This window comes from Jaculus jaculus, chromosome 18, assembly GCF_020740685.1.
Source record: "Jaculus jaculus isolate mJacJac1 chromosome 18, mJacJac1.mat.Y.cur, whole genome shotgun sequence".
NCBI lineage: Eukaryota > Metazoa > Chordata > Mammalia > Rodentia > Dipodidae > Jaculus > Jaculus jaculus.
Window position 1 is genome coordinate 13,770,357 of NC_059119.1, and position 20,086 is coordinate 13,790,442.

A 20,086-nucleotide genomic window follows, 5' to 3' on the forward strand; every position below is an offset into this window, starting at 1 on the left:
TCAACCAAAATGCAATTAAGACACATTGTGCACTGGAATGAACAAACCTCCGAGCCCGCCTCCCTCACCATACTAAATGTTCTGGGGAAGAAATCCACGGCGCTCCCTTCCTCTCTGGGCTCCCAATTTATGCGGCTTTAAAGAATGAGCCTAATGTCCTAATGCAACTGAAGGAAAGTTTCAGTTGACATCATTTTTTCCCTCTAAAAACCGTAAGAGGGGAAGATTCTATGTAGGCAAAGAACCATGAATGACCTCTGTGAGTTACGCAAACTGTGGAGCCCAAGTTCCTATCTTGAATCTGTCAGTAGCAACAACTTCTGGAATTTATACTTTCAGTCCTGGCTGTAGTGGCCTGGGTGAGTCAGCTTCTAACTGTCACCTGATATTGGCGTCCAACAGATTTGTTCCTTTTGTTGTTTTGTTTTCTTGAGGTAGGGCCTCACTCCAGCCTACTGTGACCTGGAACTATGTAGGCCAGGTTGGCCTCAAACTCACAGTGATCCTCATACTTGTGAGAGTGCCCGGAGTATGTTTGCTTTTCTTTACATTGCAACTATCATTGCTAAGAGAGATAACCATTTCAAGAATCAGATTTTCAAATAATAATTATCACTTCTCAAAATCTTCCTGCTGTTGCCAGAGTGCTGGCGCATACCTTTAATCCCAGCACTCAGGAGGCAGAGGTAGGAGGATCGCCATGAGTTCAAGGCCACCCTGGGACTACATAGTGAATTTCATGTCAGCTTGGGCTAGAGCAAGACCCTAGCTCAAAAAAAAAAAAAACAAAAAACTTCCTACTGTTAAAATGTAATATTTTACTGAGCAGTTACTTGCCAAGTACCATATGAGATAATTTCAGGGTGTTTAATGTTTGATTTTGTTCTTTCTTTCTTTCTTTCTTTTCTTTTTTTTTTCCAAGGTGGGGTCTCACTCTAGCTCAAACTTACCTGGAATTCACTATGAAGTCCCAGGGTGGCCTTGAACTAAGGGTGATCCTCCTACCTCTCCCTCCCGAGTATTGGAATTAAAGGCATGTGCCACCACACCTGGCTGATTTTGTACTTTCAATCCTGAAGGGTTTTTTTTTCCCCCCAACATAGGAATAAATTGAGGCTCAAAGCAGTTAAACATCTAGCTCACAGCCACATAGTCATGCAGCCATGGGCTCAAGAGATGGTTTAGCAGTTAAAGGTATTGGTTCAATTCCCCAGTACCCAACTAAAGCCAGACATATAAAGTGGTGCATGAGTCTGGAGGTTTTTTTTTTTTTTTTTTTTTTTTTTAAAGAAATGTCTGACAATGATTTTAAAGTTGCTATTTTTATTATTATTATTTATTTATTTATTTGAGAGCGACAGACACAGAGAGAAGGACAGATAGAGGAAGAGAGAGAGAATGGGCGCGCCAGAGCTTCCAGCCTCTGCAAACGAACTCCAGATGCGTGCGCCCCCTTGTGCATCTGGCTAACGTGGGACCTGGGGAACCAAGCCTCGAACCGGGGTCCTTAGGCTTCACAGGCAAGCGTTTAACCGCTAAGCCATCTCTCCAGCCCTGGAGGTTTTTTTTTTTGTTCTTTGTTTTTGTTTTCCACTGGCAATATGCCCTGGTACGCTCATACTTTCTCTGTTTTTCTCAAATAAATAAATATGTAGATTTCTTGAAACAAAACAACAACAACAACAAAAAGAACCAACCCAACCCAACCCAAACCAACCAACCAAATAGCAGTGGTAGCAGCAATAGCAAGAAAAACACTATGCAATGAATACAGAGCAGAACTGGAAACTAAACTTTGATCAACACTGACCCTGATGCCTACAAATGTCACATTATGATCCAAGGCCTCCAATGTGAACACAGAGGTACTTATCATGGAAAACACCCAGCCTTTCTGCGGATGTGCTCTGACCTAACCAAGACAAGACATGACGCAGTGGGTGCATCAGAGAGGTCCACGGTGTTTGTCTCACTGTGATACTCGGTATCAAGGCGCAGCAGCTTAGACTGGGAAACCCCGAGCAACAGGAGACTTTTGGCTAGGTTTGTCATGTGTTTCAGCATTCTGAACATGAGTCTTTCAGATAGGGGGGGCACTTCCTACTCTCATCTTTGGCCAGCTTCACTGCCTAATCTCTGCAGATACCAGAGATGACAGTGATGACAGACAAAATGAAGACACGAGGTGTTTTAAGTAGCACAATGATGCAATCAGGCATCGAGAAGGGCTTCTCTGGCTACTGTGCGAGGGACGCGCTCGAGAGCCACCTTCAGAGAAGAGCACACTGACAACGTGAACTGAGGTGATGGCAGTGACAGTGGAGAGGAGGGAACAAGTCTGAAATACCTGCAGAAGGCAGAGATTACATAACTTAATGATTACTTACTGAGATACTTGAGAGTGAAGAGATGACAATATGACTGGCTTAGACTCCTGGGAAACTTGTATGTCATTTATGAAGAAATAAAATCTGTGCAAAAGGTTTGATGGAATGAAGTTAGTTCAGATGGAATATGCCAAATTCCAGGGACCCACAGCATGTTCTGGTGGAGGTGTTCAGGAGATGGTGGAAATAGGGACTGATGGTTAGGAGGTTAAAGTCGGAAGTTTCTGGAATAATGTACTGTTAACTGCCTAGCACCTGACATGAAGCTGGCCAAAGAGAACTGAGGGGTAAGAACAAGATCAAGGAAAAGGTAAAATAGAGGGAAGAGAACCAGTGGCAGAAGAGGGGGTATCACATCACCCAGCCAGAGGTCAACCCCAGGTGTTCCTCACACCTGTCCACTTTAAAAAATTATTTATTTATTTGAGAGAGACAGAGAGAGGCAGATATCAGATAGACAGACAGATAGGTACAAAGAGAAGGAGAAAGAGAGAGAGAATGGGCATACCAGAACCTCTAGCCACTGCAAATGAACTCCAGATGCAAACGCCACCTTGTACATCTGGCTTACATGGGTACTGGGGAATCACACCTGGGTTCTAGGCTTCATAGGCAAGTGCCTTAACTGATAAGCCATCTATCTCTCCAGCCCACTTAAAAAAAATCATGGTATGTTGTAGTTGCCTTCTTATTGCTGGGACAAACACTCTACCAAAAACAGCTCATGGAAGGAAAGGGTTTATTTCAGGCTCGCAGATTCTACGGGAAGCTTCAGTATGGTGGAGGTGGCTGGCTCCCTTCATCAATCATCCATAGCAGGGAAACAGATCAAATAGCGAGAGCTCAAGCTGGCTCAGAACAAAACTCAGGGCTCTACTCAAGAGCTGTCCCCAGTGACACACCTCCTCCAGCAGGGGTCTGTCAGCTGGAGACTTGAGTAGAAAGCGTAATCTTAATGAAAAATAACTAAAGCTACGAGGGACATTTACAATCAAACCACCACATGGTATCTCCCCTGACAGGAAAGTGTAATCTTCGTTTTGAGACAGGGTTTCTGTGATGGTTTGAATATAAAATGTCTTCTATAGCCTCAAGTGTTTGTGATTAAGCCTCCTACTTGGTCCCTCACTGGTAGAACCTTTGGGAGTTGCAGCCTTGCTGGAGGAGGTGTGGCACTGAGGGCAGACTTTGAGGTTAGTCCAGCCCACCAGGTATTTAGAGCTGGCTCACTCAGATTGCTCCCGCCCAGCTGCTGATGTGTGAAAATGTAAGCCAGTTATCAAGCTTTCTCCACCATGGTAAAACTTCCCCTCAAAACTGGATCACCAGGAGTTCGAGGCCACCCTGAGACTACATAATGAATTCCAGGTCAGCTTGGGCTAAAGGGAGATGTAACCTTGAAAAATCAAACACACACACACACACACACACCCCTGTAAGCCAAAATAAGCCTTTTTCTCCTATAATCTGCTTCTGGTTGGGTGTTTTGTGCCAGCAACAGGAAGGCAATTGCTACAGTCTCTCACTGGCCTAGAGCTCACCAATGAGGTTAGACTGGCTGGCTATGGAGCCCCAGGGGCCCATCTGTCTCTGCCTCCTCTGTGCTGGGATTACAAGTGCATGGCCACCACGCCTGGCATTTTTAGGTGTGTTCTAGGGGGCAAAGTGAGCACTCTATCAACTGAGCTGCTCCCCAGCACCTTCTGGGCTGCTCAGAACTGGCCAAGCATGTGCTGCAAATGGCACTCCTCTGAGGGCTCACTGACACGTGAGGTCAGGTCAAGGCTGCACTCTTATGCTCTGGTCTCCACAAGGGCAGATGAACAGCTGCCTTGCACATGCTCTTGTGGGCCTCACCAGCCCATCAGTGTAGATCCTCTCATCAGGATTTCCCTCAGCCTGCTCTATCTCCATCAGCTGATCAAACAAAGCACACAAGACAAGCAGGCTCCAAACCAGCTTGTCTCTGGTGAAATACTCTGCCCAGGCCGCGCTGGCAGAGCGTAGGCTGCATAGCACAGTCACTTTAACCTCTCGCTGTTCTGGGAAAGCTTAAGGTGTCTTAGGTTTACACTTCCTCACAACCAGTTTCCACAGAAAGGTTCTGAGAGAAGAAGTGTGCTGGTTTGACTCAGGTGTCCCCATAAACTGAGGTGGTCTGGATGCTAGGTTCCCAGCTGATGGAGATTTGGGAACTAACGCCTCCTGAAGGCACTTTATTATTGGGGGCAGGCTTATGGGTGATATAGTCATGTCCCCTTGCCAATGTTTGGCATACTCTCTTGTTCCTATTGTCTACCTGATGTAGGCCAGGGGGTGATGTTCATCCTCGCTCATGCCATTGTTTTCCCATGAAATGATAGACCTTCCCCCTTGAACCTGCAAGCCAAAATAAACCTCTTTTTGCCCACAAGCTGCTCTTGGTCAGGTGATTTCTACCAGTAATGCGAACCTGACTGAAACGGGAAGGCTTGTGCCATCCAGGCTACTTCCAGCGTTAACGGTGAGGCTATCCCTCTTGCTGAAAACAGCAGAATCGGCTTTCTATGTGATTTCCAAAATGGTCTTACCATATGTTGAAACTAAAATTTACATGATAATTTTGCTTCTAGGATGTGAAGCTATTCTGTGTAAGAATTATTTTTGTATTATTATTCTACTGAACAATACCAACCCTATCCTACCCTGAAGCACCTTTTTTTTTTTTAAAAAAAAAACAAACTCTGCTTAGTAGTAAGAAAGAAAGCATATTGTCTACATGCAGAAAGTCCAATAATGAGATAGCATGCTGTCCCGAGAGTTTCACGGCTGTTTCTCTCACGGTTCTTTAATAGGAAACACACAAGGCTAGGACTCTAATTCTGGCTCTCCCAAGAACATCCTGAGTCACTTGCTGCCTCAAGCTCCTTCTCGTCAGTACTGACAGAATGAAGAACAAACACATAGTTACTAACAGTCTAAGCAATTTTCTTATTTTCCATTGGTTCGACTCTCCAACCAAAGAATTTCTACCTGTAGACATTCATTACTGTTTTAAACAGATGCTGTAGGATATGATAAGGTAATTCTGGTGCACGAGCAGAGAATATGATTGTCAGTCCAGGGATCAGCCTATTATTTGTCCAGCAGGTCACATTAGGCAGAAGTGACCAATTCTGAGGTTTAAGCATTGTTCACCATATTAAGTTATAAACAGCCTGTTGTAGTTTAACTTCCTAGAGAAGTAAAACTACATTTTCTTCCTCATGTATACGATGGCCCACTGCCTAAATAGAAAACTACAGACCTGAGATAGACTAGGAACAAGGTAGTTTTTCCTGACAGTTGGGGAGTGACCCACAGAAACATGGATGCTACCTTGCCTGCCTTGGCAGGGCTTCCGTCTGATCCAGTCTCATCCAAGATGGTTCCTCTTCTGAGTCCATATTTTCAATTCTTTGATAACTTGGACAAGGACCCAAAATTGGGATTCACAGGGTCGGGAGTCTCCTACATCTTTATGGAGATCTAATTCATCCAAGAATCCAATCCCACACCAGAACCACCATGTCTCTACCAAGGTTTCTTAGGCCATATTAAATGACCAATACCTCACATAATGCAATATCTAAAATATAGTTACCTCTGAATAAGAAAATGCTTTCCTGAACAAGACTGAAACAATTTTTTTTTCTGAGGTAGGGTCTCACTCTAGTCCAGGCTGACCTGGAATTTACTATGTAGTCTCAGGGTGGCCTTGAACTCTTGGCAATCCTCCTACCTCTGCCTCCCAAGTGCATGCCCAGCTTTTTCCTTTTTTTAAGGTAAGGTTTTGCTCTAGCCAAGAATGACTGGAATTCACTCTGTAGTCCCAGGCTGGTCTTGAATTCACAGTGATCCCTTTAACTCTGCCTTCCCAGTCCTGGGATTATAGGTGTGTATCCCCACACGCAGCAAGACTAAATTTTTGTAGAACAATGGAACAGCATTATTAAAGATGTCCTGTGGTCTTGCTTTCAGTCTAAATACTCTAGGATTGGAGGGAGGTGTATATTAGTTTCTGTTTTTTCTTTTCTCTCTTTTTTTATTTTGAGAGAGGGTCTCATGTTATAGTTCAGACTAACCTGGGACTCTCTAGGTAGAACAAACTTGCAGCTATGCTCAAAGTTGTGGCTATGCTCCTGCCTCTGCCCAAGGGCCAAAATCTCAAAATATCCAGAAATCCTTGCCACCTTTAGCAATCCCCCCCCCTTTTTTTTTGAGTGCTGTTCGACAGCTCTAACACATAGGGAATGACAGAAAATGCAAAACACAAAATCCACCAGGACTACAACTTGCTATAGAAGACATTGTGTTGTTAAATAAAATTTACTGTAAGGTTCTTTCTTTGTGTTGTTCTATAATTATAATTAAAAACACGCTACCAAGCTGGTAGTGATGGCTCGTGCCTTTAATCTCAGGACTTAGGAGACTGAGGTAGGAGGATAGCTGTGGAGCTGGAGGCTTTGTTTCAAAAAAAAAAAAAAAAGAGGGCTGGAGAGATGTCTCAGTGGTTAAGGTGCTTGCCTGCAAAGCTTAAGGACCCATGTTCATCTCTTCAGATCCCATGTAAGCCAGAGGCACAAGGTGAGGCAAGTGCAAGGTTGCACATGAGCACTAGGTGGCGCAAGCATCTGGAGTTCAATTGCAGTTTAAAAAGAACACAGCCTCTATCTCTCTCTGCCTCTTCCTCCGTTTGTCTGTCGCTCATAAATAAATAAAAATAAGACCAAACAAACAAAAAGTAAAACAAGGTCTGAAGAGATGGCTTAGAGGTTAAGCGCTTGCCTGGGAAGCCAGTTCATTTGCAGTGGCTAGAGGCCCTGATGCACCCATTCTCTCTATCTCTCTCTGCCTTTTTCTCCCTCTGTCTGTCCGTCATTTGTAAATAAATAAAAACAAGACAAATAAACAAACAAAAAAACACAACCATGATCCAGGCGTGGTAGCACACACCTTTAGTCCCAGCACTTGGGAATAGGAGGATCACTGTGAGTTTGAGGCCACCCTATGACTACATAGTAAATTCCAGGTCAGTCTGGGCTGCACTGAGACCCTGCCTTGAAAAAAAAAAATACTACCAACTTTTTTTTTTTTTTTATTATACCACAAGTTTTAGTTTCTTACTATTTATTGATTTAATAAGATGAAACAAGAGTTAATTAAACTAGTTTCTGAACATGTTTTCTGAGGCTGTCCAGCTGTATACACATATATATTACAGGAGGCCAAACTCTATGATGTGAAATAGCCTCCTGTCATTTTGAAAAATACCCAATTTCCTATATATGTACTTAAAAATGGAAAAATAATTAGAAATTTTCACTTCTACCTTTGGAAACACGGTAATTTAGAAATGTCCTTGATGGATAAACAAGAAAAAAAAGGCCACCTGAGCTAAGGGTTGTGGCTAAGTGGTAGAGCCCTTTCCTAAGTATGTGTATATGCAATGCCCTTGGTTCCATCTAGCACCAACCAAAAAAAAAAAAAAAAGTTCCAAGAGGCCATCAGAAATACTTAAAAGTTTATGGCATGTGAAAGCATCTATTTTTTTTTCTCAACATGGAATCATATCACTATATTCTGAACATGTTTCTTTGCTGGTAACCCTCTGTAGCACATGCACTGTAGTATGAACTATTGAATCTCACTACAAAGATTGATTGTAACTGGTTCAGTCCACTGTTTGATGACTTAGCCATCAAACTCAGCCATCATGAATGCAAGTTTTTGACATCAACATTGTTATACATGTGATTATTTCACTGGCCTGCCCTTGTAGAAGAGGAATTGTTGGCCCAAAGGGTAAACGCTATGAAAGTGTTTGATAAATACTGTCAAGACTCTAGGAAGGCAGCAATCAACTAAACTGAAAGGTCAATTCAGCTAGTTAATTCTGGTGCATGCATGGCTTTGAGAGCACTGTGATTTGGTAGTCAAATGAGAAGAGGGATAACAAATTGGCTCTTCAAAGAGGGAATCAGTATTACTGTTAGTGTGTGTGTGTGTGTGTGTGTGTGTGTGTGTGTGTGTGTGTGTGTTGAGAATGGAACACAGGGTCTCAAGTCTAGTTAATCTCTATTTCTTAAGAGTCCTTTCAACCTCTGGGAATAATCTTTTAAGTTTAGAAAAGATTTCACCATGTGTAGTTTTGAGAATGAAGCTCAAGTCTAGGCAATTTAACCTTAGGGCTGCTCTGGGGGAAAGCTTCCTAAAGATGCTAAGTATGGCCATGATGCCAAGACTTTGTGTATCACCGAGAGGCCATGTTCAGGTCTATAGTCAGTCACGAGGTATCTTAAAATAGAAGGGGACATCTAAGTTGTCGTTTCTAAAAGCACTTACTGGGAGATTCTAGTTAGAGGATTAGACCTGTTTCTAGTCCATCAGATTCTGAACATTAAAGGAAAAATTAGAAATTCAAAGTATTCTTTGTTTGTATTTAAGTTTTTATTTATTTATAAGTAGAGAAGGAGAGAGACAGAGGGAGGTATCAGAGAGAATGGGTATGTCAAAGCCTCTTGCCACTGCAAACTCCAGAGCTTATGCCACCTTGTGCATCTGTCCTTATGTGGGTACTGGAGAATCAAACTTGGGCCATCAGGCGTGGAAATCAAGCACTTTAACTACTGAGCCATCTCCCCTGCCCAAAATTTATTCTCTAAACATACTTAAAATTCATATTGTTTTGTTTGTTTTTGACAATCCTATGAGAAAGAGATCTTTATTCAGCATTGAATATCTGTGTGATTAATTTATTAATTTGGTAAGGTTTTCTAAATAGTATGAAACAAACAATATACATTAAAAACCTGAGCACTGGGCTGGTGAGATTATGAGATTTTTTGTGGGGGAGGAAGAGGACATTCCTTCAGCAAGGCTTCCAGCTGTAAAGGTACCTAATCCTTCTAGCACTTTCTTCTACTGACATTTGCTCTAGAAAATATGTTTCATCCTCAACAATAATGACAACAAAAATCTTGCTGGGTGTGGCGGTGCACGCCTTTAGTCCTAGCACTCAGGAAGCTGAGGTAAGAATATCACTGTGAGTTCAAGGCCAGCCAGTTCAAGGCTACAGAGTGAGTTCCAGGTCTGCTTGGGCTAGAAAGAGACACTGCCCCAAAAGCAAAAGCAAAAATAACTCCCAAAGAAACAAACAAGAACTTTGCAGTTTTACGTGTGAAGAAAAAAAATGGCTGATGCTTCTAGGTGGCAGTACCTATCCTGTCTTTGAGCTTTGTCCAAACTTAGTTAAGAGCTGACTTTCACAGAAATGCCAGAGGCACTCTTTCATTTACACCTGCTGGCCTTGGTGACACTGTGGCTTGACAGCTGTGCCACAAGAAGAATATTTAAGGCCAGTGTCAGACAGCCTAAATTTCCCCAGAGGTCGGTGGAGGGAGATTGACAAGGCAGTAAGGGCATATGTTCTATGGTAGGAATGTACTCTCTTCAAATTCACGACTGTGTGACAGAATCCCATCCTCACCTTCAGAGATCTAAAAAAAAGGCTGGGCTGCTTGACTCTCCTTTCATTTGGTGGCTTCATTATGATAAGCACAGCTCATTAGTTTATGCCAAGATGCAATCGGTCTCAGAGATGCTTAGATCTATATACTTTAATAAAGAAATCAGATTTGGGGGACTTAACCTATGTGAATTTGAAGGACCCTCTTTACTTACGACTAGGTTTGGTACTCATCCAAAAGCTATTTGTTTTTCAATTAAGTGTCCAAATAGAAAAAAAATTTGGCTACTATAATTAATTTTCTAGCTTTCAATAAATATATACACATAAAGACTATTATTCATTTAAATTGTTTTATTATTTGTTTTATTTATTTAAGAGAGAATGAGAGAGGCAGAGAGAATGGGCACGCCAGGGCCTTTCAGCCACTGTTACGAACTCCAGGTTCATGTGCCACCTTGCGCATCTGGCTTACGTAGCTACTGAGGAATCGAACCTGGGTGCTTTGGCTTCACAGGTGAACACCTTAAACGCTAAGCCATGTATCTCGCCCAAGACTATTATCTTAAGACAGCTTTAAACAGGATGCTGGAGATACTTGGGGCAATTTAAAATTTTACCACAGATAGGAAGTAGCCACTTGGAAAACTTCTTAGGTATCTATTTGGCAACATTTTACACACACACATCCTTTGTTCCAAGTTTTTTAAAAACGTATTTTATTATTTATTAATTGGAGGAAAGGGAGACAGCGAGAAGGAGGCAGACAGAATGGGCGCTCCAGGGCTTCCAGCCACTGCGAATGAACTCCAGACGCATGTGCCACCTTGTGCATCTGGCTTACTTGGGTACTGGGGAATTGAACCTTTCTGTATATCTAGTAATGGGAAAAAAAATCTCCAACTTTTATCCTAAGATTGAAGACTATCAGCTAATGTTGCATTTGATTAGAGCTGCGTATTGAGCCATTAATAACTGTGCTTGTGTATTCTCACTTAATTCTTATTAAACTACTTGAGGGATCAGAGACTCTTTGGAAATTACTTCATAATAATTATTAATCATCTTGCCTAGCATGAATCTTACAGTGAATAGTTATCTAGTGAATATTTTATATTCTATTTAATGCAGGTGCTTATGGTAAAAACATTTAAGTTAATCTAATAATGATCAGAGAAATGAATTATAAACAATAGACTCTATGAATTAGACACAGGAGAAGATGCAAATGCATGAATTCTGAATGAGGTATAAGAAACAAAGCATGTTTTGAAATACATTAAAACACATCTCCCACCAGGTGTGGTGGCGCACGCCTTTAATCCCAGCACTCAGGAGGCAGAGGTGGGAGTATCGCCGTGAGTTCAAGGCCACCCTGAGACTACACAGTGAATTCTAGGTCAGCCTGAGCTAGACTGAGACCCTACCTCGGAAAACCAAACCAAACCAAACAAAAACCAAAAAAACCAACCCAACCATGTTTTCCTTACTCCACTGGTACCAGCTGCAGACTGAAGTCATCAGTAACTACCAGGACTGGTCTCAGTTTAGGGACAGCAACAGCAAAACTGACCTCAGGTTCACCAAACTTCTTTTTTTTGGATGAGATGAAAAAAGAAAAACTAGCATATTTGTATTTTTGTTGTTTCTTTATCATACTTCTTTATGAACAGCAAACATGTTCATTAGAGAACATTATGAACTTATGATCATTGCTATGCAACTCACAGTCTAGATTGAAAAATGGATACTAAATAAGATAAATAAAGGACATAGGGGGCTGGAGAGATGGCTTAGTGGTTAAGGCACTTGTCTGCAAAGCCTAAGAACCCAAGTTCTATTCCCCAGTACCCATGTAAGCTGGATGCACAGGGTGGTGCATGCATCTGGAGTTTGTTTGCAGTGGCTGGAGGTCCTGGCACATCCATTCTTTCTATCTGCTTCTTCTTCTCTCAAAAAAATAAAATATTTAAAGTACACAGAATTAAGTAGTGTGATATGGGCAAAGACGAAGAAAAAGCAAGAAAAGAGTTCAGGAGCTGCATATGTAAGTGTAGCATGGGGCAGGATAGAAGTGTTTAAGCGTTTAGTTTGGTTAAAGAAGGCCCTTTAAGCACATCACTTATAGGGAGGGATAAGAAATCCATGCCACTTTAAAAGAAAGTTTTATTTATTTATTTGAGACAGAGAGAGGGGAGAGGACAGAATGGGCACACCAGGGCCTCTAGCCACTGCAAACAAACTCCAGATGTATATCTGGCTTACGTGGGTCTTGGGGAATCAAACCTGGGTCTTTTGGTTTTGCAGGCAAGCACATTAACCACTAAGCTATCTTTCCAGCCCCCATGCCACTTTAATATTACCTAAACACACAATATTTATGTTAACTTGATTATTATTTTGTATGTATATGCCACAAAGTTTCAATAAGAATCGACTATTTAATTGGAGAAATTATGTTTTACAATACGATTTCCTTAGAAAAGCAGCCTTCAATTTTAGTTTTTTTTTTTTAATTTATTTATTTATTTATTTATTTGAGAGAGACAGACACAGAGAGAAAGACAGATAGAGGGAGAGAGAGAGCATGGGCGCGCCAGGGCTTCCAGCCTCTGCAAACGAACTCCAGACGCGTGCGCCCCCTTGTGCATCTGGCTAACGTGGGACCTGGGGAACCAAGCCTCGAACCGGGGTCCTTAGGCTTCACAGGCAAGCGCTTAACCGCTAAGCCATCTCTCCAGCCCTCAATTTTAGTTTTTAATTTTTTCTGTGTATATGCTATTATTTATTTATTTGAGGGGGGGGAAGAGAGAGAGAAAATGGGCATGCCAGGGCCTCCAGCTGCTGCTAATGAACTCCAAACCACTGCATGCACCACCTCGTGCATCTGGCTTACATGGGTCCTGGGGAATTGAACATGGATCCTTTGGCTTTGCAGGCAAATGCCTTAACCACTAAGCCAACTCTCCAGCCCTTTAATTTTTTTTGAGGCAGGGTCTCACATTAGTCCAGGATGACCTGAAGCTTACTCTGTAGCCCATACTGGCCTTGAACTCATAGCAGTCCTTCAACCTCAGCCTCCTGAGTGCTGGGGTGGAAGGAATACACCACCATGTCCAATTTACTTTTCAGGACTGGAAAACATCTTGCTTCCTGTAGTTCTTGAATTTCATTTTGGATAACAAAGAGCTTCTAAAGTGTTTGGAGGTCCCAGGCTTCGATCTATAGAGCAGAGTGTCTCTACTACTCAATGATGGTGGTTTCTTGAGCCTGTTGACTTTGAGAGACAACAACTAACCCGAGACACAACAGTCCTACACCATCCAGTGATGTCCTTCATACTGCCTGCACTGGCTTTCTGGAGTCCCTGCTGTTAAACAGATGAATAAATGTGCCAATGCCCAAGATGGCCGAAGAACCATTTACTGTATTTAAGCTATAAAGATCCAAGGAAGGAGATGCACTGAGCACCTTGTTTTTGTTCCCCTGAGCAGCAATTTGAATTCAGAGAAGAACTGATGCCAGTGCTGTGCCCGCGGCCTGTTTCCCCTGTGGCTTGTTAGAAGAAGTGAGCAGCAGTCAGATGGAAAGGACACCTGGACTACCCATCACCCACAACCTTGCCACAGCTCAGCCCAACAGAAAGACAGGCAGGAAACTCAGTTATGGCTCGGCTCTCGTGGCTGTAAATGTGAGTGTGGCAGTAAACCCAGGCCTCAGGAGCCAGAGGCTGGGTCAGCTCAGGCTCTTGTCCTGGGTGCTCTGCTTACTCACTGTGAAACCTTTTCTGTGCCTCAACGTCCTCCTCTATAAAATGAAGATAATAATAGTACAAATGCTATAGGGCTAGAGAAAATATATCATTAGTGTTCCCAAAGGAAAAGATGGAGTGCAGGAAAAAAAAAAAAACTTGAAAGGGTTCAGAATTTTCCAAATTTGCAAAAACCAAGTAAACAAAAAAACTCAGATTAAAAGTCAAGACAGAAAGTATGGGAGCTGGAGAGATGGCTTAGCGGTCAAGGCATTTGCCTGCAAAGCCAAAGGATCCTGGTTCGATTCCCCAGGACCCACGTAAGCCAGATGCACAAGGGGGCGCATGCATCTGGAGTTTGTTTGCAGTAGCTGGATGCCCTGACGTGCCCATTCTCTCTCTCTCTCCCCCCCCCGCCCGCCTCTTTTTCTCTCTCAACTAAATAAATAAGTATATTTTTTAAAGTATGATGAAAAACTACATCAAGGTGAATCATCTTAGTAATTTCTAAAATCTGCCCCAAATTACCCGAATGGCTCCCAAGCAGAAATATTTTCTCCTCACCTCCATCCTGGGACTAATAAACATATAGAAATGTCTACAAACAATTTTGCTTGTCATAGCTATGGGAGGGGTAGGCTACAGCATAGTGGCATCTGGTGGGTAGAGGTCAGGAGTGTTGCTAAGCATCCTCCAATGCAATGGACCCCCCCCCCAATGATGGCGTACACTGCCCAAGATGTCAGTGCTGTGGCTGAGAGAGCCTAATGGGTGATCAAATGCTTAAATCAGTGATAAAAAGAAAGCCTTGGGCTGGAGAGATGGCTTAGCGGTTAAGCGCTTGCCTGTGAAGCCTAAGGACCCTGGTTCGAGGCTCGCTTCCCCAGGTCCCACGTTAGCCAGATGCACAAGGGGGCGCATGCATCTGGAGTTCGTTTGCAGAGGCTGGAAGCCCTGGCGCGCCTATTCTCTCTCTCTCCCTCTATCTGCCTTTCTCTCTGTGTCTGTCGCTCTCAAATAAATAAATAAATAAAATTAAAAAAAAGAAAGCCTTTGAAAGCTGAGTATGATGGTGCCCAACTTTACTCCCAACACTCAGGAGGCTGCAATAGGAAGATCACAGTGAATCTGAGGCCAGCCTGGGCTGTTGAGTAAGCTCCAGCTCATCTTGGGGCTACGGTGAGACCATGTTCCAAAAAGGAAGAAAGGAAGAGAGAAGAGAGGGAGGGAGGGGAAAAGGAAAGAAAGGAAAAGGAAGAAAGGAAAAGAGAAAAGAAAGAGATAACCTTTTGCTTCTTCACTGAAGAAAGCAAGTTATGTAACAACAGTAATCACTCACTCAAATCAAACCACGTGCAGAGAAGTGAAGGTGCCGAGGCTGGCAGAGCTACTCAGCCGGGTTTATGGAACCCAGAGATAAATGTGACTTTGTGTGTGTGTGGGGTGGGGGGGAAATTGCCATGGTTTATTGTCTGTAATTATCAAAGTTGTCAATAAAAAATAATACTATGTAAAAAATAAAAAAATATGCTTTTAGGGGCCAGGGAGATTGTTCAGTGGTTATGTGTGCTTCCTGGGCAAGCGTGAGGACCCGAGAGAGTTGAGTTGAAACCTCCAGAAGCTAAGTATCAGCTGGTGTGGCCATGCACACCTGTAACTCCATTCCTGTGAGAAGTGGAGACTGGAGAATCAAAGTGGCTCACAGTCAGCTTTGGAATCAATGCAAAGAAAACAAATGGTAAGGGATGGAGGGGGACACCCCAAATTCTCCCACCATCGCAGGTGAGCCCACGGGGTGCTGAATCAGCAAATACATGTGCAAACACACCCCACTGCAATACTACACACATGCACACGCGCGCGCACGCGCACACACACACACACACACACACACACACACTGACATGTTTTTAAATAGAAGAATTAAGGGAGCTTCAAAACATGCCAGGTATCCTGAAGGTTCTGTTTCAGAGTCCTTCTGACACTTAGGCAAGATAAAACAGCAAAGGGATTAGACAATATATGCAGGTTCAAATCTCATTTCAGCTCAACTAGCATTTTCTAGGATTGCCTCCCTAGAACATACTACATGTCAATGCCATTCTCCAAGTCAATTCATCATTTAATACTTCATCATGTCATTTAATGTAAGTTCTGTGTAAAGTCATAAAGCTTTAAAGGTATCTACCAATTTTCATTTTTTTTCAAAAGGTAAGATTTATGAGGCTTTTAAAGGAAGACATGAAACAGCACGTGATAAGACATCAAAAGTAAAATGCAAGACAGAATTCATGTCTACTGTGTACTAGGCAATGAGCTGGCTTCTTTATATTCATGTTCTCACATACCTCAAATAAATCATTTTGGCTTGGTATTATTGTCATCTCTTTTTTTTTTTTTTCCCCAGATAGGACAGAACAAATTCACTGACATGCCCCAAATAACAAAGCTAAAAAGCATAGTGGGACCAAGATTTGAACTGAAGTCCATTCTGAAAACCCAGGCCCACTAACATGCTGTCTAGTTCTCATACACAACTCGAGATCGTAACTGTGCCTTTGCTTATCTACAGCTCCGGATGTTTCATTGTTACAACACTGATCTATCACATGCATTTACTTAGACACATTGGTACCCTAGGGTCAGCTGTGATAAGGCAGACATCTGTATTTCTTCTTTTCCCTGTCGACTGTTATACAGAAGGAATAAGGACACAAGTGGTCATTCAAAGCATTTCTTCCACTTGCTAGGAACTGAAAGCTGGGGTAGGGACACCCACATGGTAACTCCTGTACTGGGGGGCTAAGGCAGGAAGATTGCAGTGTTGATGCCGGCCTGAGCTGCTCAGTGAGGCCCTATCTCAAAACACTACCACCACCACCAATGTCTTATAGTGTCATCTTTACAGATGCCTCAGGTGAGTGATGGAGGGGGTAGAGCAAGTAAGCAAGAGATGGTTGTGGCAGTTTGAGTCAGGTGTCCCCCATAAACTTCGGTGTTCTGGATGCTAGGTTCCCCAGCTGATGGCAATTGGAAATTAAAGCCTCCTGGAGGTGGTGTATTGTGGGGGTGGGCTTTTGGGTGTTATAGCCAGTCCTCTAGTGTTTGGCACACTCTCCTATTCCTGTTGTCTACCACATGTGGGCCAGGGGATGATGTCTACCCTCTGCTCACACTATCGTTTTCCCTGCCATCGTGGAGCTTGCCCTAGAGCCTGTAAGCCAAAATAAACCTCTTTTTTTCCCACAAGCTGCTCTTGGTTGGGTGATTTCTACCAGCAATGAGAGCCCAACTGCAACAGTAAAGTGGTACTGAGGAGTATGATTGCTGCTAGACACCTGACTATGTAGCTTTGACCTTCTGGAGCTGACTTTCAAGAGGAATGTAGAAGGATTTGAAACCCTGGCCTAAGAGATGCCTTGCAGTTCTGTAAGTATAGCTTGATGGACTATTCTGGTCAGAGTTGAAAGACCTGAATGCGCTAAGAACTATGGACTGTGAAATTTGGTTTGTGAGGGTGAGAAAGAGCTTTGCTTGGACTGGGTCAGAAGCAGTTTGTGTGAGAAGATTGCTATTATGCCTGTGTCCTGAGAAGTTGTGCAGGGTTGCTTTGCGTAGAAATGAACTGGTGTGAGCAGAGGGATATGGCACAGAAAAAAAATAAAATCTTTGGGCCTAAATTGCTGCCCATTCACCTGCTAATTGTTTGAGAGATTACAACCATTGTGAATGGGCCATCTGACCTGCACTGGGGCAACAGGAAGAATGTAGACTCTTTTGAAGGGGCCTGAGTGCTCAAGCAGTGTCCAGTTCTTCAAAGTCTGCATTATTCCCCCTCCCTGAATTAACAAATTGGTACCCTATCTGGTATTATGGAGTACAAGAAATGCAGGAAAGAGAGGGTCATTGAGTTTGCAACACGATCTTGTATTTTGGAAATGGCCACGGACAGCATGAAGCAGGTTTGCTGGATGCCTGCATGGAGACCCGATGGGGCCATGAGGATGAACCGTGGGTCGCGGTGAGATGGCTGCTAAGGAGAGCTGCCGGGCCCTGGATGTTTTCCAGGTCTGTGAGCAGCCTAGCTGGAGGTGCAGAATTGGAATGCCAGAGACTTGTTGCTGATTAAAATTATCAGACTTGAAGATTCGTCAGTGACTAGAGTTGTTGGACTTAAAGCTAGACTTTGATGTTTGCCCTGGTTATTTTAAATCTTGTATTGGTTGAATATTTCTTTGCTATGCCCAATGCCATCTTTTGTAGTGTGAATGTTTATTCTGTGCCATTATAGTTTTTTTTGTTTTGTTTTGTTTTTTTGTTTTTTTTTTTTTTGGTATTATGGCTCAGTTAAAAGACTTTGGACTATGAGGATGTATGAATATCATGGGAATTGATAAAAACCATGGGAACTTTTAAAGTTGGATGACTGCATTGTATTTTACATCATGTATGGTTACCAGTTTATGGGGGCCAGGGGTGAAATGTGGTGGTTTGATTCAGGTATCCCCCTTAAACTTAGGTGTTCTGGATGCTAGGTTCCCCAGCTGATTAACACCACCTGGAGGCCGTGTATTGTTGGGGCAGGCTTATGGGTATTTTAGCCAGTTCCCCATGACAGTGTCTGGCACACTCCCTTGTTCCTGTTGTCTACCTGATGTTGGCCAGGGGGTGATGTCCACCCTCTGCTCATGCCATCATTTTCCCTGCCATCATGGAGCTTCCCCTCAAGTCTGTAAGCCAAAATAAACCTCTTTTTCCCCACAAGCTGTTCTTGGTTGGGTGATTTCTACCAGCAATGTGAAATTGACTGCAACAATGGCTGATTTTTGTCCTTGCTGGAAACATAATCATTTCTTTCAAACACATAAACCTGAACTCTTTGGTGTACTTTGAGTACTTTTTCCTTATTTGTGGTGGTGGGGATTGGATCCAGGTTCTTGCATAGGCTAGGTACGTTCTCTACCACTGAGCTACATCCCTAGCCCTCACCTGAGTTCTATTTTAACTAACTACACAAAGAGCTATGAACATTTTGGTTATTTTTTTTCTGAATGGCTCATGAAGGCCACTAAAATAAAACAGTTGTACACTCTACATTGCTTCACTTAAATCAAAATTGTCAGTGCTCTAAATTAGTCAATTTTGAGTTCTATGTCTCCAGAAATGCTCTTCCCAGAGTCAAAAATGAACAGTTAATATAGTTAGGACAACTGAACCAATTTCCTACTACAGTGGAAGAAATAACACATCAATTTTTTATTTTTTTATTTTTTTTTTGCGGCAGGGTCTCGCTCTAGCCCGGGCTGACCTGGATGGCATTCACTCCGTACTCCCAGCCTGGCCTCAAGCTCACAGCAATCCTCCTACCTCAGCCACCAAGCTGGGCTGAAATGTTTTTATTGAAGAACTGGTGACTTTCATGGGGGCTTTAGTAGTAGACAAAACACAATTCATCTTGACAAAACACAGAGCTTCAGCTAGCTGAAGGCACATGCAACTGCACACTAATTCTTGAAAGCTTCACTTGACACTTCAGGTTTTCTTTTTCTTTAAGGTGATGCTATACACAAATTACAGAAAACTCAAACAAATAAAATTTCATAAAACATGTCTTGCTCTCCTGTCCAGTCAAATGTTTTTATAGTTCTGTCTGTTCCTAACACACAAGTGAAAGGAAAATTCATACTTACTGGAAAGAACAGTTGTAAGAAAAATGTAGTCTGAAAAGGATATGAGTCCACACTCTCCAAGGGTGTAAAATATACTCCCTTCATCAGCAAATTTTTCTCGTTCCTGGGAAATTTTCTATTGAATGCATAGGTCCCACCAAAAGATAAAAAGAAGAAATAACTGAATTAGAACACAGACATGACTTACCACTTTGCTCACAGATTTACACTACCTAGCCTCAGCAGTTATCTGGTGGCCATTCAAAATCAATGGATCCTTTACAGTTTTTGAGATGATGGAAATTCCAAGACAAAAGATTTTTTTTTTCCTCCACTTAGACACTGGGTTAATATGAGTGTTAGAAAAATAAAATTCAGTTTTACAAACCCCTGCCATGGAATACATAGACCTACTTCAGAACTTTCAGTTTTAAAAGCAACCCACCTTCCTCTGCATAGTTATATGAGGTAGTAAAAACAAAAAAGCAAAAAGGAAACAGTTCTCATCGTCCAAGAAAACTATACTGCTACTGATTAGAAATGAGGGGTCAGAGCAAGTGTTTTCAAGGCCCATATAGATGCTCAATTAATTTCTGAAATTTCTAATTTTTACTTCTGAGCTAAGAATCTTAGTTTGGAATATCGAATAGTGTGCGGAATAAGGAACAGAATAATGCCAAATCCGACATATACCCCAAGGGCTCGACAAAGTTTAATCATATTTACTATTACCTTAGTGGAAATGCCTAAATTTCAGTTTTTTCATGACACTGCCCCTTGAAACTGTGTTCTT

The 20,086-nt window shown here is 42.5% G+C and overlaps 1 protein-coding gene across 2 annotated transcripts in view; it reads right to left on the minus strand.

Annotated features, from left to right (window-relative positions):
* The window catches only part of Micu1 (mitochondrial calcium uptake 1), a 188,046-nt gene that overhangs the window by 80,911 nt on the left and 87,049 nt on the right, over positions 1–20,086 (minus strand). For both annotated transcript variants that reach the window (XM_004657905.2, XM_004657906.2), the window contains one exon: positions 19,315–19,429. In XM_004657905.2, the coding sequence (XP_004657962.2) occupies positions 19,315–19,429 (115 nt within the window). The remainder of the gene's footprint in view (positions 1–19,314; positions 19,430–20,086) is intronic.